At 37.3% G+C, this 25,089-nt stretch overlaps 1 protein-coding gene and 2 pseudogenes across 1 annotated transcript; 2 read left to right on the forward strand and 1 right to left on the reverse strand.

The window, feature by feature from the left end:
• Nucleotides 1–577: 577 nt before the first annotated feature.
• Nucleotides 578–18,544, forward strand: LOC111798333 (rho GTPase-activating protein REN1). Its single transcript, XM_023681404.2, has 24 exons — nt 578–905; nt 1,075–1,147; nt 1,323–1,400; nt 3,066–3,102; nt 3,458–3,534; nt 4,233–4,303; nt 4,401–4,479; nt 5,182–5,317; nt 6,038–6,163; nt 6,261–6,338; nt 6,722–6,777; nt 6,891–6,960; nt 9,438–9,522; nt 11,404–11,647; nt 12,084–12,290; nt 13,215–13,457; nt 13,677–13,726; nt 14,997–15,057; nt 15,136–15,219; nt 15,838–15,900; nt 15,985–16,151; nt 16,297–16,354; nt 16,833–16,982; nt 17,815–18,544. Exons 2-24 carry the CDS (start codon nt 1,118–1,120, stop codon nt 18,100–18,102), a joined length of 2,538 nt encoding a protein of 845 aa, XP_023537172.1. The 5' UTR covers nt 578–905; nt 1,075–1,117; the 3' UTR covers nt 18,103–18,544.
• A 461-nt stretch (nt 18,545–19,005) lies between these two features.
• LOC111798334 (mitochondrial uncoupling protein 5 pseudogene) lies at nt 19,006–20,136 on the reverse strand (annotated as a pseudogene).
• Nucleotides 20,137–22,635: 2,499 nt separating this feature from the next.
• On the forward strand, nt 22,636–23,867 carry LOC111798908 (mitochondrial uncoupling protein 5 pseudogene; annotated as a pseudogene).
• Nucleotides 23,868–25,089: the final 1,222 nt, after the last annotated feature.

A 25,089-nucleotide genomic window follows, 5' to 3' on the forward strand; every position in this document is an offset into this window, starting at 1 on the left:
AACAGGCAGTCGGCAGCCTCCGCTGGTCCAATAATACCTCAATTACCTGTAATATCTGAAACTCCCATGTTTACTGTATTTTGATTTGTTTTCCAAAATAAATAAAATAATGTATTGCAAATCTCGTTTAGTATTTTAACCATATCATAGTTTTCATTTGGCTTATGGTTCGAGAGAAAAACACGATCCGTTAAAATTTAATGTTTTTGTGGTAAAAAGACCAAAATACCCCTAAAAATACAACAAATCAGGTAGGCGACATAATTATTATATATATTTATTTATTTAAAAAATAATAATATTTAATAATATCCTATTTGAACTAAAAAAGACCAAAAAGTAGAAATGATTTTACTTTTTAATTTTACATATTTTCACTTAAAAAAGGTTGGAAAAACTTTAATCATGATGCCTTTTCGATAAAATCGTTGATCGAATCCCAGCCGTCCACGTCAGATACAGATAATGGGGGTCCCACTATTGTCAATTTCAATGGTAGTCCCTGAAACACAGGAACAAAAGCCAAACGACCACACCGGACAAACCTCCAAAAACAAAAGTCAGAAGACGGAAAATTACGGAAAAGCCCTTCTGCGCCTCTTTCCCTCCAACACGTTCTTGGAGAAGAGAAGGAGCGGGAATTGGGGTGACGTGTACAACTGCCGCCCATTCGGAGACCCCGCTCCGAATGGCGCTTGCTTGACCAACGGACGTCCGTTGGAGGAACATTTCTGGTTCAATCCATCGCAGGAAGAGAGAGAAACTCAGAAGAAAGAGGAAGAGAAAGAGAGGGAGAGAGAGAGAGAGAGAGAGAGAGAGAGGAGACAGAAAAGGTTCACTTTACGCTTCTTTGAAAGAAATTCTTTCCCTCTCTCTTTTGCTCTTTTCAAATTCCATTTCACGAGGTATTGTTTTTCGAGTCGGTTGTGGTTTGGAATAATTAGAATAATCCTGCATTATTCTTTTCGTTTCGCGGAATGAAACGCATTCTGTTGAAAACCTTGATTCTGTTTTTTGGTTTATCTGTGGATGTTTCAGCTGCATTTTGATAATGATGATCAGTCTTTGTTGCAGTGATTTGATGATGGATATGGTGCTCTGATTTGAGGATACGACGATGACTAACCGAAACGCCGAGCCTTTTCAGGTTTTGTTTTGTGTGTAACTTTTAGCATTGAGATTACCGAGTTTTTGATCGGTGTTGCGTTGCTTTTTCTTTCTCTCTCTCTCTTTTTGCATTCCGGAATGTTCGTGGTGTTTGTGTTTAGATGTATTCGTACGGGCAGTGGACTTGAAATCTATCTTTTGATGTTGTGTTGCAGGGAGAATCCGACGATCCTCCGCCGCCGCCACCTCCTCCTCCGCAGGATCCTGCTGATGGTTCTTGTGCTGGAAACACGGTCAGTTCTTTTTTTTTTTTTTCTCTGGATTTGATTTTTGTATATCCAGAGTTCGTCTTATCCCGCCAATTGCTTGATGTTGAGATTTCACATATAAGCTCCTGATGTCGCATTGTTTGCTCTCTGAGCGTTCTATTAAAATGATTGTTGAATGGATATCTTGGACGAGAGGATTAATTCCATCGCCAAAGACTAAAGTAGGGAAAATAATGAATGAACTTGATTTGGCATCCGTGCGATGCAATTCTAATGCGTGATGGAAAATAAGGCTGTGGAATTCCTCGCAAAGCAACTCGAGGAATTAGCATGTGGTGGTTTACTTATTTCTTGGAACAACACTCTATAAAGGCTGCTTTAACTTCCTACCTTAAGAGAAGGGCGAGTGCAACGACTGCAATAACATTAGTTGAGGATGAGAAGCTAGTTTTGATTAGCAATCCGCTACCTGATTCAACGAGGGATGTACAGAAATTGGACTTGAGTTAGTAGCTCTCAATCACAAACCAAATGGATGTCAATTGGATATGTTTAGTCGAACATGGAACATTGTATTTGAGCTAGGTGTTTGTTCCCACGTTGTTACATCATATAACTGGTCTTCATAAAGAGGGAATTGATTTTTTATTTTTATTTTCATTTGTTTCATGATTTTTTGGAGATGGAACAAAGCGTCTACCCGAATCCAATAGAAGTTACAGAAACTCTTTCAGCTGGAACATAAAAGAGGAAGAGGGAATTAATTCCAATAGTGTACTCGGCTTGGAACAGTAACACTATTTTGGCTTAGAACAATAATGTTGGGTAACTTCTTAGAAATTTTTTAGAAATTTTTTCTAAGAAGCATGTGAAGGATGATAATGCATGTTGGAAAGACTTGTATTGATTTGTAGAATAATTTCTACTATTAAAAGTATATCAAGTCAAGAGATAGCCCTTAGTTTGCACGGGTGCAACAAAATGGGGAGCTGCCCTGTGCTAAATTTGAATTTCAAATCTTGGTCCAAATTTCGGGCTCAAGACCTTACTGTTAGTCCCTTGCGCCAGATATGCTCCGGCACCAATTCAAGGCAAGGTAGAAAAAAAAGGTTCTGTATAAATTGAAGGTTGATTCTGTTCTTTATATTGGTTTAAGTACAGAGTTTTTAGTTAATAAAACGAACTTTCAGTACGTCTGCCACTGTGAACGTTAGATGAAATGATACAAAAGGGGGAAAAAAAAGAAAAAAAAAAGAAGAAGAGAAGAATGTTTGGCATCAGCTGTAATAATCAAGGAGCTAAGATTACTGAGTTTTGCAGAGATTGAGGCAAAATCAGTTTTGGGCTTTAGCGTTTAGTGGCTTTGATATTTATTAAACGGCACCGTTTAGTGTATCTGGTCTAACGTTGAAAAGAACATTTTCTGTTTACCAACGTATAGTTTCAACATTGATTGAATCAGAAAAGTGACAAGACTTAAGCCAGTAACAAGGCATGTTTATGAAGGCTCGCAACTTAATAAGCAATATAGCTATCTATTTATCACGAGTAACTGGGTATTTTTTTCTCATGTATTTTTTTCTGATTACTTTTAACCAGGTGTCTCATATAAATATTATCATTATGTTTTTTCATCAATTCTGGGGGAAGTTTTAAGCTACGTGCTTGAAGTGTTTGACTGTATTGCAGGTTTTCAAGAGTGGGCCACTTTTCCTATCATCAAAAGGTGTGTTTATTTGAGAAATATTTTGTATTAAGAAATAGCAAGAACTAAGTAGGATACACCTTTCATACTAGACGTTTAGAGCATCGATTCTTCACCATAATGACACATGTAGATTTTTATTCCTTGAAGTTGGAAAAGCTAACTCACTTACCCCCACACGCGCGCGCACACACACACACACACAAAAAAAAAAAAAAAAAAGAGACCGGAAAAACAAAAGACAGGAAAAAAAGGGAAAATGGAAATATTAACAGCTGCTTGTAATTTTGTTCCTACCATATATATATACATTGCTCTTACTCCTGTAATATACTTAGTTGAATTGATAAGCCTTAATCACTGTCCTTAACATCAGGGATTGGATGGACGTCCTGGAAAAAGAGATGGTTCATCCTAACACGTACTTCACTGGTTTTTTTTCGAAGTGATCCAGTAAGTGGTTTCCTTTTTATATTTGATCATGCTTTTTAGGGCCCAATCGTGAATGTTCGTGTTATTTACTGCCGTCAGTTAGTAGCTTGATGCTGTGAGTATTCGGGAAGGAATCGTGCGTAGGACAGTTAGTTATCATTTAGGTAACGACCTAGAGTCAGTAGAGTTACAACCCTCTGAAACGGCTGCCTCTTCGGTGATTTTCACAATTTTTTTTTATTTCCATATTTGAATATCCTCTTGGGTACTTTGTTTCTTGTTTTGAAAAAAATTCATCTTGGATACCTAACATCTTGTTATAGTTATCTTCGAGAGTAGTTCTATAGAGATACAGATAATTGGATTTCAACTTATTTCTTTTGAACTTAAAAGATCGAAAAGAGGTAGCTTTACTGAAGGCGTAGATTTATCTTTTCATCTTTGCCCCGAGTCTGATTTTGAGTTCCATTTAACTCTAGGTGATTTAAAGCTAGCCTCATGACCTTGTTTCAAGTAGGAGGATGAGACACTTGGAGTTACTAGTTTGTCTGTCTCATAAAAACAACCTGAAGCTATTGTAATATGACCTTTACTCTGTAATTTATATGCACATGATACATGTGTATGATGTACTATCTACTACGATTGATTGTTTTTCTTTTTAACTTATGAATTTTTGAGTTTTGAACTTTTAGTCTGACAGCTGCCCTACCTTTCAGAATGCTGTTCCTCAGAAAGGGGGTGAGGCGAATTTGACTCTCGGTGGCATTGATCTCAACAATTCAGGCAGGTTAGCTTGTTTTCTGAATGTAGATGGTACTTACGTTATCTCTACAAGGAAACTGAGGTAGCAAACTAATTTAATGGTATCACCCTACATTTTCAAGTGTTGTTGTGAAAAGTGAAAAAAAACTCTTGACCGTGCTCTTTCCTGATGGTCGAGAAGGACGTGCATTCACACTCAAGGTGCTTTCTCTCTACATTCTTTTTTCTTCTATCATTTCTTTAGCCAAAGTGTAACTTTTCTCTTGACCTTTTAGGTTCTTCATTTTTGGCTTCTGTTTTATCATTTTGGTCACTTTTCCTAGGTTTGGCATACAAACTTGTGTATGCTCATTATAAAAATTTTCTATCTTCTTCCATTTAATTTGTCTTAAATATTTGCTTGTTAAAATCCGTAAGTTCATTAAAGAAATTAGTGTCATGACTCATGAAAATTTCTGATATTAAAGTCTTGAATTGCATTCTTAGATATTTTCTTTCTGAAACAATCGTTCTTAGAAGTAATTCTAAGCGTATTTTTCGTTCTGATATAATTCTGTTTTAGCTTGGACTGCATTCCAGATTATAAGCTTCCTCTTGGCATTCTCTTTCAAAGTCTTTTGATGGGTTTTCTTTTCAGGATTTTTGTTTATTTTTGGTTGCTTTTATTTCACCTTTCTTTTTTATTATTCTTGTTTCACTCTCTTGTGGAGTTTGTATATTTTGAGCATTATTCTCTTTTCATTTATTCAAGAAAAAGTTTCGTTTTTTATCAAAAAAAACCTGGATTCGACGGATAGTGAAAGTGAGAAGATTTAAAATGAATCAAAAGTAAACGAAGTGTGTTTTTATTTATCTAGCATGTACCTCACAGTCTGCTGCACCATTTGTTGTCTAATGTTGCAGGCTGAAACATTGGAGGACCTCTATGAGTGGAAAGCCGCACTGGAAAATGCTTTGGCACAGGCACCCAGTAGTGCCAATGCTAATGGTATCTTGAAGAATGATAAGATGGAACCAAATAATGGGTCTTCAGAGACGTGTATGCTTTTTTCATCTATTTGTCTATAGACACCACTTAGTATTGTTATTTTTGTTTCTATTTCTATTTCCGGTGTTTGTGCAATTCTCTTTACATTTGTCCTTTTAGCTTAACCTCGTAAACTTTATAAGAGAAGTTTATGTGATTAAGCTAAATTTCAGATTTTCAGTTTCCTTTGAACTGTACAAGACGTTTTTATCATTCACGTGGTTACATTTGCCAGAAGCTTTGCCTTTGCCTGCGTTAAGAATATGTATATTCTGCTTGGGTATAACTGTGGGCTTGCACAGTCCTTTTTGGGTGATGCATGGCGAACGTACCAAAATTTAAGAAACTTGATGATGGAAAAACTGTTATTCCTAATTAAATAGTTATACTTGTTAGACATTTTGTAAAAAAAAAACTGTACCAAATAGTTATACTTCAATAATTTTGTTTTTCATGCTTTTTTATTTCATTCTTATGGAGTTTGTCTTTTGAGCATTAGCTTTTTTTCGTTTTTTTTCAATGAATTTTTTTGTTTGTTGTTGTTATTATTTTTTTCTTATAAAAGTGAACTTTATCAAATGCGACTGGTCTGTTTGGTTCATTCTTGTTTGACACCTGGATCTTCAACTAATTGGGCCTGGTTGTAATATGTTTCAACTTCAATAACTTGCACGCTGTTCTTCATTTTTCGCCTCATTGATGATTTATTGATGCTCTCTCTGTCTTTTCTAGTGAAAGATGGCCAACCACAACCTGGAAGACCCAGAGTCCTTGGTAGGCCAATTTTGCTTGCTTTGGAAGATGTTGATGGAACTCCCTCTTTTCTGGAGAAAGCCCTTAGGTTTATAGAAACCCATGGTAAATTAATCTAGATTCTAGCCTATGAAGACATCTTTCTGTTAAAAATCTTATATGATTAAATTTTTGAGCTAATGGATCTCTGTTATAATATTAGGAGTCAAAGTAGAAGGCATTTTGCGACAAGCTGCAGATGTTGACGATGTTGAACATCGTTTGCGGGGATATGAGCAGGGTCAGTTATTTGATTATTATAATGATCATCTAGATTTAATATCCATTATATTGTTGATAGCTTCCTGTTGTAATTATGTTTCATTCCTTAGTTACTAACGAAATTCACGACTTTATTTTCTCTCCTACTGATGCGATGAATTGTACATATACCTTCCACTTTTCAAATTACGCACAAAAGAGTAGGTGGTTGTTGCTACTGTGGTCTCTGGAGTTTTTTTTCTTTTTGTTAGTAATGCATTTTTGTCTTTACACTTATTTACTGGCTGCCCTCTTCTCATTATTTTTAGTTGGACTTAAGTCTTATAAATTAAGATTTAAAATAGTTTGATAACAAAGTCCTTATCAGAAGTAGTGTTTGTTCATACTTTATTGATACTGCAGGAAAAAACGAGTTTTCTCCCGAAGAAGATGCACATGTAGTGGGTGACTGCGTGAAGGTAGAAAAGTTATTCAAAATTTGAATACGGCCGACGGCAATTTTTTCTCCGAAAAGTTGTTGCCTGCTATAAAAGTTTTCTTCTATCTCATGTTTTTTTATGCAATATTACAGTATGTCATCCGGGAGTTACCATCATCTCCAGTTCCAGCATCTTGCTGTAACGCTTTACTAGAAGCAAGCAGTAAGTCATCGGAGCACCTAATTTTAATATCTTAAATAATTTAAGTTACCAGGTGGACAACAAGCATGCATTCTTTCATATGAAAAAGCATGACCTATAGACTAGAAATGATGGAAGGATAAAAATACAGATGCAAATGAAAGGTATTCAAGGTGACACATTTTAAACCAGGATCATTCTCAATGGTTTTATTTTCATGTACGTTATACAACATTTTTTTTGGTTTATTTTAATATAAATAAATGTGAAGCTGTCATTTTCACCTTTTAAATTTCTACTAATGAATGTTCAATTCTCTTATAAATTTCAAGGGAAGACAAAACTTTTTTGAGTTTGGGTTTTCGTCTTTCTTCGTCTTTCTTTTACTTTGATCCTGCTTTCTTTCTTTCATTCTTTTATTATTTATTTTTGTGAAAGAGAATTCTTGTTAAATTGAAAAGTTGATTGCCAACTTCAGCTCTTTATGTTTGTTAAGGTCATTGCTTTGGACAGAAGAAAATGAAATTTACAAACTGATAGGTCCCAACCTCTGACTTTCATTGATCAAAAGAAGGAAAGAATACAACTAGGAGTCCTAAAAATAATGCCTTCGACCTCACTCTTCTTTTACATCGGCTAAATCCCAGTTTTGATCTGCCTAAATCCCAATCGTTAGCTAACCTTCCTTCTCCCTCACTAACATGGTTTCAGTTCTAGTCTCTTTGGATATCGGTGCAGTTTTCCTTGTCTTTAACAAGTGAAATATACTTGGAGCCTATTGCATACACATCTGTTTAGAAAGTCAAATTTTATAGTTCTTTATGGGTTATGCACTGGCATTTTCTAGCTCTTAATTCACACTATCGACTGTATTCTTGCGTAGAGGAAATGATACTTTTTTGAACTAGGCCAGTATGTCGTGTACATCATTTCCTTTCATGTGTAACCTGACATATTGAGATTACAAAAAATATATTACCACAAATTATGACATCAAAATATTTGCATGGAAAAACGGTGAAAAGAAAAAAGCGTGGCAATTGATGTTGATCCAAGAAACTTAGGAGGGTATTGACTGCATCAAATTTTCTTTTCTAACATATTACTCAATTTGCACCTAGGCTGAGGTTTCGCCAAAAACATATGAAGATTTCCCAAGTTAAACTGGGTTTTGGAGTCTTTCTTTGAGCGATCTTCATCTGTCCAGTAGTTGCTTTTACCTGGTGAACTTATAAAAGCGGGTGTTTTCTCGTTGCATTGGTAGATTTCTAGTGGTTGAGGTCTGGTTGGACAAATTTTCCGAAAGTAAAGTGCGTGGACTTGAAAGGATCGCATCTTAACATTTTCCTAGTTTTCTTGACGTTTGGAATTTCAGCTTGAGACGTTCCTCCTGGCTCTAGCATACGAAAGTTTATTCCTTCGTTGGAATCTTGTTGGAAGAGTTCTGATCCTCAATGATGGCCTGCGTTTAAGCGTGAGAACTTGATTGTATTCATTTACTTTTTTGGAGGTTCCCTCATTTCGCGTTGGCCTAAAGGGAAGCTCAAATCTAAGATTCGGTAATGTGCCGAGCTAAAAAGCCTTCCTCTGTGAGATTTAGAGTTCGGGTGAAATTGAGAGTTTAAATGAAGTTAAATGAGCTGGAAGTCTCGATTGTGATACGAGGAAAGGAAATTACAAAAATAAAGGAAGTTCAGGTTTTGTTTCTAAACGAGTTTCTGTTACCACCCTGGGACAGTACAAGTTTACTGAAGCTTGAAATAAAGGCACTTTTGATGATGTTAAACCATTGAAGTAGATAACTTGCTGGAAACAATGTCAATCATATTCTATAACATGCTTGGATCACATCACTGGTATGTGCACGAGCACCTACGTACTCACACTATGAGAAGCACAATTTGAAATTACAAAACCAGATTGTACAAAGTTAATTCTAGGAGGGTAAGAAGGCTTTCAACAGAAGAAAAAAAGTAAGAACATGATAAACAGGAAGATTACACCTATATACTGTTGGCCGATTTGAGAGGGCTGAATTCTCCCAAGATGTATATGAACTCACCAGATAGAACACACTAAGCTAATTGTATCTTCTTAACTTATTTTATCTTTGTGATCTTTTTGTTTTTGTGTTTCACACGGTATCTTTTGAATATCAGCCTCTTTACTTTTCTTCCGTAAAAAGTTTGTTCTTGTTATAAAAATTATTGTCCTAAAACAACTATTGGCAAACCCAAAAGTGACTAGGAGTTGCATCCTTGACGTTTCTACCCTTTCAAGTGTAAACTTTAGTTATGGTAGGTCTAACAGTTTTGTTTTGTTTTTTGTTTTTTTTTTGGAATTTCACTCTCTAGGTTAGTAATAAAGTTTGGATATTTTATTCTTTATTTTTTATAATCTTTTCAATGAAGTTTCTGTATTTCCTAACCATTTCCTTTTTCTTTCTTTTTTAAATATATTCTATTCTTCTTATTTTTGTGTCGTACACTTCATACTAGAAACTGAACGAGGTGGCAGAGTCAATGCTATGCGATCTGCAATATACGAAACCTTTCCAGAACCAAATCGCCGTTTACTGCAGAGGTAGCTATAGCCCTTGCTTTGTCTATTTTGCAACTTTTTTTCTTTCTATTTAACTTTAAAAATTGATGAGAGGAAATCAACCTTGATGATGTATGCTATCAACCATATTTATGATTTATGTTTGTGAAGTATGTTCATCTTGTTACTTCTCTGGGACGGAGTATTTGGTAGATAAGATTCATTGTGAGGCTGGCTTGATTGGTATTTTCGCTAGTTTGTACAAACATTCATTAACTTGAACGTTGGATACACGTGACGGTTATGGGTGATAAGATAGGTCATGCATTGCTCGGGATTACAGTATAATTTTTTTCTAATATACTACACCCAATAGACCTGTAGGTTTGACCGAGAGACTATTATGATATTGTTATTTATCTATAATCTTTTTGGATAAGTAGCAGAGATATTCCCATAGACAAAAATAAAATAAAATAAACAAAAAACAAAAAACAAAACAAAAACAAAAACAGAAGAGACATCCTAAAGGCCTTAGGGTGTGGAATCCCTAAGCGTTAGGGGTAGGTGCATTAAAAAGACGGGCCTCCAATCTAGATCGATGATGAGAAGGGAATATTACAAAAAGATTTGTGGGAGACACACCCAGTGGAGACCATATACTATACATGAACACAAAAAGGATCTACTAAAGTTTTGATATGTTCAATGCATATATGGAGAAATAGACTTTTTATTTTATTTTTTTGATATCTGTGATTGTCCATGCTAGCTTGTGCGCACCACTATTAATCTCATAAGAGAACCGCTAGATCCTACTACATTTGGTTGACAAGGTACTTCATAGGATTTCAAATCTTAGGTAGGTGGGCACCATGACTTGAACTCATTCCTCTAAAATCCTTGACCCTTCTTGGCCACTAGGCTAACCTATGGTGATTTTCTTGGTCGTGCCCCTATTATTTTCTTGGCTATCAACAAAATACTTCTAGCGATATGATATGAAAAATCCTAGCTAATTGAATCTAAGAACCTTCATAAGTGCCTAGATATGTAAACCCTTAGTTCGAAAATGAAAAAATACCCGCAAATCAATTTGAATTCATTCCAAATCTCTTGGAATTTGATCTAACAACTTTATTGAAGAATAAGACCTTTAGATCTAAATATCCAAGAACCTCAAAATGATAAGAAATCACTCCAAGGGAAATTAAGATTTGGACCTTGTTGATCGAATATCTCAAGGCAAGAACACTTGTTTGAGATTCGAATCACTCTACAAGCAAAATTGATCATGTGAAGCGTGAATGATTCTAAACATGCAACCTAAACTACGTAGAATTGTAAAGCCCTTGGCTAAAAGAAAACGCAAATGCCCTTTTTCTACATTTTCCAAATCTACATTACAAAGACAACATACATGGCTTTATTTAGCCTCAAAATGTAAACCGTTGATCTTCCATGAGGCATTTCAAGTGTTGTAACTTTCATACTTTATGGTCATAATTAACCACTTGGTAAATGAAACCTTAAAATAAATAAAATGTCTTAAAATACATTAATAAAATACCATAACTCTAGATTATCATCCACCTAGAATTTGTAACCATCCAAGAAGATTCTTCTTTAATGTGCCATAAATTGCAACTTGAGTTTATCTTGTGGTAATTTGAACAACATTTTTTTCACATCTTCCTTGAAGTACATATTGCATGATTGAGATATTTTGGATCATATCACGATGGTTATTTATATTCCATAGTGATTTTTTTTTTTTTTTTTTTTTTTTTTTTTTTTTTTTTTTTTTTTTCATTTTTCTACTTGAAGGATTTTTATATTTTTTTCCATCCCCCTTTTTCGTAAAGTTTTAGCTTTTAGATCCATCTTTTTATTCACAAATTCTTTCTTATATTCCTGCGACAGAATTCTTATGATGATGCAAACTGTGGCTTCTCATAAAGCTGAGAATCGAATGAGCTCTTCAGCTGTGGCAGCTTGCATGGCCCCCTTACTCCTTCGTCCTCTTTTAGCTGGTGATTGTGAAATTGAAACTGATTTTGACGTGGGGGGTGATGGTTCCATTCAACTTCTTCGTGCAGCTGCCGCAGCAAACCATGCTCAAGCCATAGTTATTACTCTACTGGAGGAGTATGACAAAATTTTTGGGGTAACTATTATATTTGTTCTTATATTTCAAAATTTCTAGTATTAAGCAGATATTCGTAGCATGTAATGAGAAAGATGTCATATCATGTTGCATTGTTAGATAATAGTTGGTGGATTAAATGCATTTCTTTTTGTGAGTTTTTCTATGCGCAAGCGTGTGTTTCTTGGCCTAGTTGAGTTTTATTTACTGACTACTAATGATTTTTATGGTTGATCCGAAAAGAGAAAATAATATTTCAGAATTAGGCATATTATTTAGAAATGTTTCCCCCCTCATTACAATGTGTATGGCTGAAAATAAAATAAAAGAGAAAAAAAAAAACTTGCTATAATCCAAGGAGTCTAGTTTTATGTATATTTGGTTATCATAGTTCAAAATAGTTGGAAGAATAATCACCTTGTAATTTGAGATCCATAAGTTACTAGTGTGATTGCAGGAAGGTTCTATGTCCCCTATATTATACTCTGATTCAGAAGAGAGTGGAAGTGAGAGCGAGGAGGCAAGTGATGATGATATGTCTTATGATGATGAAGAACAAGATGATGCTACTGGTTCTGATGTGGCAACAGACGATGAGCTTGAATCAACTGGAACCTGTAGTGGGAGTGTCGTTTCTGGGGAGCATGATTTATATGATGATAAGGCACGTCTCTATACTTTCTCACCTCGGCTGCATAGAAATTTGATAAGATGGAAGTATCACCATCATTCTATAAAAATCTGACAAAATATTAATATCACCGTAATCCTATTGTAGTACTAACCTAGGGTTAATTTTTTACCATTATTGCACAAAGAGATTTATTTTATTCAAACTTTACTTTCCTGTTTTACCCTTGGGGGGTAGTGAAGGAGGTTCAATGCTGGATAATCAAATTAGAAATTCTATCAATTTCTTTGTTAATATAGGAGGTAAAATCTTATTAGACGCACAATATGCAGGAAATTCAAGATCCCCGGATCATATGCTAATTTTTTGACACCCCTTTCTCCCTCACTTTATAGTATTGTTATTCAGTTTTTTTTTCCAACCTAGCCTTCTAATCAATCTCCTTCCTCTATGGCTACTGGTCCCGTTTACTGATACTCTCAAACATCCATGCATGTGAGGACAAAAATGCCCTTTTAATCGTCACTTGACCCACTGTCCCTCCCCCTAATGTAAGTCAGTTGGACCTTTGCTTCTTAGTTCTCAGTAATCTTATAGGAAGTGAACTTTCCTAGGGGTCTACGGAGAACGACTTATAATTTATAAATATTGTATTTGTGTTTTACTTTTAGTAAACTCCCCCGAGGGGTTAGGGGAAAGGTTCTAAAATCCAGTATTTGAAAATCACTCTAGAGGCTTATTCAGCACATCATATCAAATAACTTGATTCAGATGCAAATAATTCAATCCCAAGTTAACATTTGTCGTGTTTTGAGATCTGATATCTTGCTTTTAGAATGGTTCATAATGAGTTCCTTGATATTAATTTTTAAGTTTCCAACTTTGGTGGGTCCATTGATAAAGTTTATTTAGTGTCAGCTGAGAAATATGTCGATACTTGTTCTTACTACACTGCAGGGTTCTGAAGTATTGAGTACTAGTTCGAAGAATTCCGATATGTGTGATGTAAATGGAATGAAGCCAAAGTCATCAAAGGAGAGAATCCATGACAAAACTGATCGAGGTAGAGGTAGTTCACCAATTAAGGATGAGAAGTCCTGTGAAGTTGAATGTGCATCCGAAAGCTTTGAAGGTTCTCCAACTACATCTAATAAAGGTTCCAACACTACAAAGCGTCTCACCATTTGGGGACGCACGCCTGTGAGTGAAACTCTTTTCTCTCCCCCTTTCCTGCCAACGTTTTGCATCCCATTTTGTTCAACCCTCATCATCTTCCTAAAGTGGGCATCATAAGAGTTTTAGCTGTTGTTAGAGATTCGTCTGAACTTTCTTCTTCATTTGTTTCTTTAATCTAGCATTTCCTTTTTTCATGCACCTGCAGCTAGTTTAACAAGCTTTATTTTTTTTATACAAGCGCAGGCAAAGAAGAAACTCTCCTTGGAATCCATTGATTATGATTTTGGCGAAGAGTAAGTGATGATCATGCAAGAGTCCTTAGGTTGTCTGAATTGTCAACACCAGTATAATGTATATTAAGCTACCATAGATTCTTTTTTGTTTCTTTTCTTTGGTGGATGCGGGAATGTTTTTTTGATAGGAAAAGGAAATAGAGAAATATATAAATCACAAAAGAAAAGACATCTTACGGGCTAGGGTAGGGTTCCCCCTCCCAAGGAACTACACAAGGAGAGATTTCCAATCATTGATTGTTATGAGGAGGCTATAATTACAAAAGTACTTTTTGTGATTTGAATACCACCAAGAAGTATGCCTTGACATTTCTGACAAAAGAGTCAAAAGAATACTTATTTTAAAAAACGCTTTGGTTTTGTTCCTTCCATAGGCGCCAAAGGAGAACTCTAACCGCACAATTCTAAAGTACCTTAGCTTTAAACCTTTGAAAGACAATCCCCAAGCGCCTCACAGAGCCAATGTTCCAGAGTTTACTGGAGGCTAATCTATAAACTTAGTTGCTCCATCATAAACGACCAGGCCCCTTGGGAAAAGGACAACGAATGAAAATTTGGCCAATAGTCTCCTCATCTCTGGTACAAAGTCTGTTCACCGAGGGAGATAAGGCCCTACACGGAAAATTCCCTTGAAGATTGTCTGCCGTATTAATGCTTCTGTCAAACACAGATCAAGGGTTGAATTTTGACTTTCTTTGGTACTCAAAACTTCAAAATGGGGGCGGGGCGGGGCGGATGTTAGTGGAGGAATAACCTTGTTTTCCTTTTTCTCCCTAGTTTTGGCATCCATTTGGACAATAATGTTCTTGAAATGGAGTTAAATAATACGTAGAGGGGAGTGGTTGTTTTACAATGATTATTTATTTTTGCAATTTGGTGTAGATTAGTATCAAGACTATATGGTTTGGTTTTTGAAAACTGTTTTAATTTTATTATCAAGTATCGTAAGCCAAATTGAGGAATGTGGATTGGAACTTACAGTCTTTGTAAATATTTTGAACAAAAGTCTCGTGAGTTTGTTTAGGGACTAGTCTTCCAGTTAAGGACTGGACATGACATTTCCTGATTATGTCATTTGTTGGTCTACAGAATCTTATATATATTTGCTAAGTCATCAGTTATATCATGAGACATAATTTTAGTTTTTTCAAATAATTACATTATTACTTATCTTGACCTTGACTTCTTGGGAAATGATTATCTTTGCACTTTCTTTTCTTCATTATCGATGTCTTAAATATGCTTTGATAACTTTTTGTACTTATTTCAGGGTTGAGATTCAGAGACTCGAGGCCACTAAATGTGAACTGCAAAATAAAATCGTGGAGGCGGTATAGGTTTTCAGTGCCTTTAGGTGTTTCTTTTCTAGTTTTTCAATTTTTATATTAATTCAATGTTTCTTATTTCAGGCGCGAGAAAATGCGGTTCTCCAATCCAGTTTGGAAAACCGAAAGAAGATCTTGCAAGAGCGTCGTCTAACTCTTGAGCAAGAAGTAAACTCTTCATGGGCCATTAATCCCACCACTCTTAGTTTTATTTTCTTTATTATCTAAATGTGATTAATGTGTCTAAGTTAATCGAACTGAAAATTACAACCCTTGTGACTCTTTCAAAAAGTTCTACTTTTCTTTTCATTTTCCCATAGCAATAATACCAGTTTTTTTTTTTTTGTGTGTGTGCAAGCTATCATAGATTGACTGAGCAGTCCAAATAACAAGATGTTAGTTTGGATACCTTTTAGGGTATAGTTCAAGTTGTCACAGTAACCTATCTAAGATTTTCTTTTTCTTTTTTTTTTTTTTTTTTTTTTTTTTTTTCATTTGTTTCTACTAACTGCCGTAGGTTGACTCAAAGGTTGGAGATCCAAGTTGTTAGTTTGGGTACCTATTAGTCTATATTTTAAGTTATGATAGTATATCTAAGATAATTGATCGTTTTTTTTTTTTTTTTTTTTTTTTTGCTTCATATGTTATGAGGTCAAATGTAGTTCGGACACCCACTGTTATATTAAAAAGTTTAGCATGTTTATGGTCAGAATCAAGTGATTATTGATGTCGCAAAGTTAACTAATGGGATAAAAACTTAATCATGACAATTAATTGAATGTTCAGGTAGCAAGACTAAGAGAACAGTTGCAAAGGGAGAAAGATCCCTCAGCTAATGTTAGTGAAAAGGTCAGTTTTTCTAATGCTTTTAATTTTATTTAGTAGGGTTACGTGACAGATTGCAATGCTATAATGTGTTAGCTATTCGTTTAGACAAAGGCAGATCTTGGAGAAAGCAATCGAGGCGAGAAAGACACTGCCAATATAAACAACACGATGGATGAATTTGTAGGACTGCTTAATCGGATACGTGATCAGAAAAGTAACCTACCTGATTTACGTAATGTCTCCCAACAAATGCAGAATCATCAAACAAAATTGTAGGTTTCTCTTTTCTGAAAATTATTCTCCTTGTAACCATATCATAATAATATTTCTTACACAGGTCAATGTTCCTATCTTTTTCAACTTTTTTTTATGTGGATAGTAATCCTTCGTGTGAGATTAACAGTTCAATGGGTACAGGAAGGACAAGAGGAAGGATGCTGGAAGTTTAGTCCCTCCTGAACACTCCAGAAATAAGGTAAATCACATTTATTTGGTTGTCTGTACCTTTCCTATTTGCTTGTCTATGGCACTTTCGACTAGAATTTAATTGATATTTTCACAGCTTAGAACTTGGACTATCTGCCGTTTGTTTCTTTCCTTCCACTGAAATTGACCATATCTCAGAGATTATTTTCGTCAATTGTAGAGTTATTTTATTAATGAGACTGTTCGTTCTGGCCTAGTCCTTGGATCAAGATTGAACTTACTAACTCCTTACTGATATAGATAATATCACTATTATGACCTTACTTGAACAGGATATGTTCTATAGGTTGTACAATTATGCCTCGAGTTCTTAAGATAATATCACTAGCTGTTATTCTCAAAGCATGTCTCCTCCCTCAAATTTTGTTGTTAGGCACCTCATCTGCTCTGTCCAATTCTCAAAATGCGTTTTTCCATCTAGCTTGTCAATATATTGTTCACTTAAGTCCACTGTTGTGGTTTTGCAGGATGTTCTTTCCGGTCATGCAGAAATAAGTAAACATTCCCCTCTACACCAGCATCTAGATCCTCATAATCCCAGTGCCAAAATAGGTGTATTGGCAACCAATTTCGCAACGGGTCTAACCAATCCTAAGAGGGCTGGTGCGAGGATGGAGGTAGGTTGTTTTGAATTCTAATGTTTCCCCGTTGACATGCTTGTTTTGTGTTACTATCGTTACTAAATCATTTAGAGCTTTGGAGTGTAATGCTGAAACGTACTTTTCCTTGTACGTTGTTCCGCAAAACAAATATTGTTTTTGCTCGTATTATATGTGTTACGGCCCAAGCCCACCCTAGCAGATATTATTTTTTTTTTGGGATTTCCCAGAAGATTTTAAAATGCGTCGGCTAGGAAGAGGTTTCCATACCCTTATAAAGAATGGTTTGTTCTCTTCCCCAATCAATGTGGGATCTCACAATCCACCCTCCTTTGGGGTCCAGTATCCTCGATGGCACTCGTTCCCTTCTCCAATTGATGTGGGACCTCCCAATTTGTCTCCCCCTCGGGGCTCAGCCTCCTCGTTTGCGCATCGCCCGATGTGTGGCTCCGATATCATTTGTAACGGTCCAAGCCTACCGCTAGTAGATATTGTCCTCTTTGGGTTTTCCCTTTATGGCTTCCCCTCGAGGTTTTTAAAACGCATCTACTAGGGAGAGGTTTCCACACCCTTACGAAGAAAGTTTCGTTCTCCTCCCAACCGATGTGGGATCTTACAATATGGGTTGATTATGCCTTGTAAAAATGATAACAGTGTCGTGTGAGTTGCAAGTTTCGTATGTGATTGCCGAATTGGTGGATAGCAGCAATGATGGATGTCAAACTGCTTGTCGAGTTGATCGTTTATTCTGTCACAATGACCAATACATCGTTGAACTTCACTGTAGAAAAATGTCGGATCGGTTGGTAGTTATTCACTCATTCTAACGTCTAGTCTGTGTATGTTTCAGCTGGGACCAAATCACAATTCTTCAGCACTGACGAAACTGACGACCAGACTCAACTTCTTGAAGGAGCGTCGCAGCCAGATAGCAAATGAACTCCAGAATATGGACCGGGGACGAGTTTCGGGCCAATCAATCGACGGTTCTGAAAAGGGCAGGGGAGTTGAAGCTCAGCGCTCAGTCCAAAACTCAGATGACACTAAAGGATCTGCTGACAATCTCCAATCCATTCAGGACTCCGATAAGCGAGCAGGAAGCCAAGGCAACCAGCCCCAAAAATCAGATGCCAGATAAAAGGATGAAGAACAGGAGGCCAAAACCAAAGCAGCATTTTGGATAGAGAGGAGGAAGACCAGAGAGTCAACTTGGCCTTAATACACAAAAAGGTAACTTCAAGGACAAGTAATAGAATGATGATACTGGCGGAGAGTGTTTTAAGATTAAGAAAGATATCTTGTTTGGAGTTGTGAGTGAAGAAGAAGAATGAAAAATGCCAAGATGTACAGATGGAACCAGTTTCTTGATCAAAGCTGCTGAATTTATTTGCCTTTTTTGTTTTTATTTTTATCTTGTATAGCAAGGATTGTCCCACAGTTGTGATTCCATTTTTTATTTTTCTAAGCTTACCACTTGAACTACTATGCCTACAGGTGGCACAGGTGGCGGTTACCGACCAATCTCAGCTGTTTAAGGCATATATTTGACCAAAATATTGATTTAAATTTTCATTGTCTCATTATTTGTCTCATATTATTTGAGTTAATAAGAAAAAAACCAGTTTGATATGAATTGTTATGGCAGTACAACTTAATGAAATTGATATGAATTGCTAATAGATATTGTCTTCTTTGATATGAATTGCTAATAGATATTGTCTTCTTTGAGCTTTCCCTTTCGAGCTTTTAAAACGCAGCTGGTAGAAAGAGGTTTCTACACTCTTATAAAAAAATATTTTTGTTCTCCTCCCCAACCAATGTGAGATCTCACAATCCGCCCCCTTTGAGTGTCCTTGTTGGCACTCGTTATCTATTCCTTGGGGGCTCGACGTCCTTACTTGCACACTGCCTCGTGTCCACCCCCTTCAAAGCTCAGTTTCCTTGTTGGCACATGGTCCTGTCGGGCTCTGATATCATAGAGTTCATCATAGAGTTCAGCTCAACCCCATGGAGTTTCTATTTCAAGTTTCTTCCGTTTCTATTCAAGTTTCTTCCAACACGGATCTCATATTATTTAGGATCAAATAGAAAAGAATTTGGAGATATTAAAAAATAACACCCACATTTTGGGTAATTATCAAATCAAAATTGATTAAAGATCTTCCTAACTTGTTCGAGTGTGACAAACAAGACCACGGTGAAAGGTCCCTGTCTCGAAATCGTTGGAATAAAGCCTTTGTAAAGGGCCATTGGCCCTTCCGCCTTCACTGTCTTCATTGCACAGTCCAACGCCCCACTGTACGGCGCCGCCGCCCCGCCCTCCACCTTCATATTCATTACTCTCGTCTTTATCACATCCACCGGATTCGACGCCACCGCCGCCACGAACCCCGCCGTGAAGCTCGCCGTCACGTGGGTCCCCAGTCCGTCCTTCATCACACCCTTTTCCAATATCGTCTCTTTGATCTGATCGTACGACGCTAATTGCGCCGCCGTCACGATCATCGCCCGGTTCACCGTAAGCGATGAGCCGCGCCACAGACTAGTAATACCCTCCTGCTTCGACATTCTTGTAATGGCATCCACCACTCCGGCGTAATTCCGCCGCTGAGCCACCGGAAGCCGGCCATCCGCCTGCATTCGCACCATTGCAACATCCGCCGGGTTCCCCACCGCCGCGCCAATCCCGCCGGCAATTAGCCCCGCCGTGATCTTCCGGGACAGAGGCATGTTTCCAGAATTCGGGTCAGACCATTTGGTTTTCAAGACATCGTAGAGACCCATCCGAGTGGTGGAGTAAAGAGTCTGCCGGAGGACAGTAGCAGAGACGCCGGAAAACAGCGCGGCAACACCTTCGGACTGAACAATCCGCACGCCAACCGAGATGGGTCCGGCGCACGGAGGTTGGGGCGGCGGAATGTGAAAAGATTCCGGCGTAACAACCGCGGCGAAACGAGAAGCATTGAAAGCAACGGCGGGGCGGAGAGATGGAAGCGGCGGTTTCTCGCCGTCCAATTGCATCCGAACTTTGATGAGATCAAGCGGGTGAGTGGAGCAACCGGCAACAATGGAAGCAATTCCACCTTCGGCGAATCCTTTCAAACCCATCTCTGAAATGGAGAAGAACAAAGTGGGATTAAAAATTCAGAGAACAAAATGGTTTGTTTGGGCAAATCAAGTGAAGAAGAATATTTATAGATAGGGGAGATGGGTTGGGAAACGTTTACGCGTGAGGCGTGGAAGAAGAAAGAGCGGTGCCCTAATGTGGACTCCACTGCTTGTTGACTTTCTTTTGACTTTGACTCTCTCTCTCTCTCTCTCTCTCTCTCTTTATTTAGCCTTCTTCTTTGAATGAGTCACCCGGTTTAAGTATTAATTAAGAACCAATCAAGCACTAACTCCACGTTTTAAGCGTCCTCTTTGCCATACCGCCCAAATTCGAGGTGGTTAGCACATCGTTTAGTATCTGGTTCTGATGGCGAGAGTCCAGTAGCGGAAAGCATCACTAGCTTACGCTCTGACCTGAGTATCATGGGGCACGTGGAATCCCGTGTGAATCAACAAGGACCACCTTGCAAGGCTAAATACTCCTGGGTGGCCAATAGTGAAAGCTTCCAAGCAGTGGGAGGAGACCAGGACTCTGACCACGTGCCTGTTGAAGAATGAGCTGGTGACTCATAGGCAGTGGCTTGGTTAAGGGAACCCATTGGAGCCGTAGCGAAAGCAAGTCTTCATGGGGCAATTGTCACTGCTTATGGACCCGAACCTGGGTGATCTATCCCCAGATCCACAGCTAGCAAATATTTCTCTTTGGGCTTTCCCTTTCGGGTTTCCTCTCAAGGCTTTAAAACGCGTCTACCAGGTGAAGGTTTTTCACGCCCTTATAAAGGGTGTTTTGTTCTCCTCCTCAACCAATGTGGGACATCACAGATACCATTTGTAACAGCCCAAATTCGAGGTTTCCACACCTTTATGTCCAGTGTCCTCGTTGGCACACCGCTTTGTGTTTGGTTCTAATACCATTTCTAACAGCTCAAATTCACTGCTAACAGATATTATCTACTTTGGTCTGTGTATAGCCGTCAACCTCACAGTTTTAAAATGTGTTTACTAAGGATAAGTTTCCACACCCTCATACCTAGCGTCCAGCTCTAATACCATTTGTAACAGCCCAAATCCACCGCTAGCAAATATTGTCCGTTTTGGCTCATAACGTATCACCATAAGCCTTACAATTCTAAAACGTGTCTACTAGAAAGAGGTTTTCACACTCTTATAAAAAATATTTGGTTCTCCTCCCCCACGAATGTGAGATCTCTAGTCTACAAGATTTGAACTTTTTCTTTATTAGATTTTTATTTTTTATTTTTTATTTTTCGACTTAGCCTGACCAATAAACGATCAAATTACAAATTGGATGTTTAAACTAACTTATGGTCGGATCTAAAAAAATCTCTTTAATATAAAGTTTTTATATACGTTCTTAAATTTTTAAAATTATATATACATATTTCTTATAAATTTATTGTGCACATCAAAAGCTCGATAATTTACTCAAAAATTTAGAAACTAAATTTATAATTTAACTAAGTAATATATTTGCTCATTTCCATTGAACTTCAGAAATCTAAATCAATCCATTAAATGTTCCAATTGAAAAAATTGAATAGTCAAAACTTCTCATTCAAAATTAAAGTCGAGGCGTGGAAATCAAAATCAGTCTCTTTTGGTTACTTAATTCATTCAAAAGTCGACTACTCTGACTTATCGAACTCTCGACTCTTCAAACTTTTCGATAAAAATATTTAAGCCTTAAATTTTGTATTAATAAGCTCGTAAGATTTTAGAACAGTATTACGAGGTTACTCCTTCAATTTTGTATATATTTCTTCGAATCCCAAAAATCGTTTGGACTGAATAGACTTTAAAATAGCATCGATTAAATTTTTTTTAAAATTTTTAAAATTTATAAGACAAAAGATTTAGGAAACCGACCAGTAGTTTAACCCATTTTTTAGTATAATACTTAATTCTCACTATCCAATGAATATATATCCTATTAACGACAATCTTTATTATAATCCCCGAGGAGAAAAGATAAATTTCTTTTTCAAAAAATAAATAATTAAAAATTTTAATAGTAGTGAGTAGGAGCATCCCCGACAACGAGCAGCTAAGCATTAATCATTTTCTCAGGACAACACTTACATCTTCATCGGTCAGTAGGTATTACCTGAAAAATTATTTAATGAGATCATTACAATACAGCGATCTCTTAATAATCGCTGTGATACAAATCTGAAATATTTCTTTCTTTGATTTCTCTTCATATTGTAACGGGCTCGTTAAATAATTTAATTTTGTATGTCGACAAATTTTAAAATAATTATGTTTGATAATATATTTATAAATCATAATTAACAAATTTATTATAATATTTTATATTATTGAGTTTTGTACAATTATTATTTTACAATATAAACTATATTGTATAATATTTTTAAATTTTATTTTATTTATTTAAAAGTTATATATTTTTTTAATAGTGATTAGTATAACAATAATTTAGGCCAATTATGGTAGAATTGTTGGGTTCCCGGCATCTTCTTCCGACCCGCCACGCGTAAAGATCCGGCCGCCGAATCCCCTGCGATTTCCTATATAAACTCTTTCTTCAAACCCCAAATTTCAATCCCCACCGGTTTCTCTCCGCCGTTGTTCGTCGGAAAAACCACATCAAATCCGATACCCAATTTTTTCTTCCCCTTTTCTTGATCTTCGTCTTCTTCCTTCTTTCCCCCAAATTTGATTTCTCTGCAAAAATGGGTTTGAAAGGATTCGCCGAAGGTGGAATTGCTTCCATTGTTGCCGGTTGCTCCACTCACCCACTTGATCTTATTAAAGTTCGGATGCAATTGGACGGCGAGAAACCGCCGCTTCCATCTCTCCGCCCCGCCGTTGCTTTCAACGTTTCTCGTTCCGCCGCCGTTGTTACGCCGGAATCTTTCCACATTCCGCCGCCCCAACCTCCGCGCGTCGGACCCATCTCGGTCGGCGTGCGGATTGTGCAGTCTGAAGGCATTGCTGCTCTGTTTTCCGGCGTCTCTGCCACTGTTCTTCGGCAGACTCTGTACTCCACCACTCGGATGGGTCTCTACGATGTCCTGAAAACCAAATGGTCTGACCCGAATTCTGGAAATATGCCTCTGTCCCGGAAGATCACGGCGGGGCTAATCGCCGGTGGGATTGGCGCGGCGGTGGGGAACCCGGCGGATGTTGCAATGGTGCGAATGCAGGCGGATGGCCGGCTTCCGGTGGCTCAGCGGCGGAATTACGCCGGAGTGGTGGATGCCATTACGAGAATGTCGAAGCAGGAGGGTATTACTAGTCTGTGGCGCGGCTCATCACTTACGGTGAACCGGGCGATGATCGTGACGGCGGCGCAATTAGCGTCGTACGATCAGATCAAAGAGACGATATTGGAGAAGGGTGTGATGAAGGACGGACTGGGGACCCACGTGACGGCGAGCTTCACGGCGGGGTTCGTGGCGGCGGTGGCGTCCAATCCGGTGGATGTGATAAAGACGAGAGTAATGAATATGAAGGTGGAGGCCGGGGCGGCGCCGCCATACAGTGGGGCGTTGGACTGTGCAATGAAGACGGTGAAGGCGGAAGGGCCAATGGCCCTTTACAAAGGCTTTATTCCGACGATTTCACGGCAAGGACCGTTCACCGTGGTCTTATTTGTCACACTCGAACAAGTTAGGAAGATTTTTAATCAATTTTGAATTTTTAGTTTTTTATAAATGAGAATAATTACATACTCGAGTTTATGTATTGAGTTATGTTCAAATTAATTTAATATTTATTCAAATTTTAAGAATAATATTTGAAATTCTGACCGTTCGATGGTTGGTTTGATGAATCGCATTAAAAGTTGGTTATTTAATATGACTACGTGACACTAAGAATTTTTTGTTAGGTCAACGTCACATTTTCCGACGTATATAATTGCATTGACCAAGGTAAATGAGAAAGACAAATCAACCAAATTTTGAAGTCTTACTGAAGTTGACATGTGTTGGAATAAGTGAAATGTGTATACAACTTCTCTCGATGCGTGTTGAATTTTTCTCAGCGTATAGCTTGCATTGAAAAAAGTCAAAACCGCCTCTTGTTATCCATTCTTCTTTTCTTCTTCATGTGTGCAGCGACTCCTTTCCGTTTCATCCTTCTCTTGTGACTCTTTCAACAGCGATACTGGTCATAGTTCATCCGTCTTTTCTTGTTTAGCAGCAACATGAACGTGGTTCAATCGACTGTGATTCTCCTCTCATTTTTCGGCAGTGGACATAGATTTTGATAAATTTAAGATAATTTTGCTTCAATGATCCCAAATACGCTTATGCCCCAACTTATTTTTCAATTAATTATTTGATTTTAGGACATAAGGGCTAATTCAAAATATATAACTTTGTAAGGTACGAACTTTGCTCGAGTGAATTCGTGAGATTTGAAGTGAATTTAGGTGAGTTATATGCACGTTAGGCGTGGCTTTTAAGAGTTTTATCCAGTCAGCATTCATTGGATGAGACGGAGAAACGCAAGTTTGATAAAAGTTAGTAATTTAGGTATTAAGTTTGTAATATACGGAGTATATTTAGGTGATATCATATAATTTGAAGCGCGTGTTTCGTGAGGGTGTGTGATGTGAAGTAAATTTGGGTAAGTTAGAGTCGTTTCTTTTGATTTTAAGTGATTAGTTTGGCCGTGTTTGTCGCAAGTACAGTGAATTAGGCGCTTGTTTTGGCTTTTTTAGAGAGTATTTTCGGTGAGTTTATGCTATTTAAAGTGTGTTTGGGTGAGTTAAGTGAGCATTTTTTTTTTTTTTTTTTTTTGGCTTAAAAGATAATTAGTTTAGGTGAGCTTGTAAGATTGGAAGAGTTTGTTTGGTGTGTTTATGAAATGTGATGTGAAATTGGGTAAATTAGGGCTCTCTTTGTGTTGCCTTTGGCTTTGAGTTTGTAGCATGTGGAGTGAATTAGGCACACATTTGTTTGGCTTTTATTAAATGAAGAAAATATATTAAAATAATATATTATGCATCTTTTAATACATTGAGGTA

The sequence above is a fragment of the Cucurbita pepo genome, chromosome 7, assembly GCF_057944985.1.
Source record: "Cucurbita pepo subsp. pepo isolate OVF chromosome 7, ASM5794498v1, whole genome shotgun sequence".
Lineage (NCBI taxonomy): Eukaryota > Viridiplantae > Streptophyta > Magnoliopsida > Cucurbitales > Cucurbitaceae > Cucurbita > Cucurbita pepo.

Coding starts and splice junctions, on each gene's coding strand:
- LOC111798333 (XM_023681404.2), top strand. CDS start 1,118: ATGACTAACCGAAACGCCGAGCCTTTTCAG. Junction 1,148..1,322: donor GAAACGCCGAGCCTTTTCAG/GTTTTGTTTTGT, acceptor GTTGTGTTGCAG/GGAGAATCCGACGATCCTCC. Junction 11,648..12,083: donor AGTATGACAAAATTTTTGGG/GTAACTATTATA, acceptor GTGTGATTGCAG/GAAGGTTCTATGTCCCCTAT.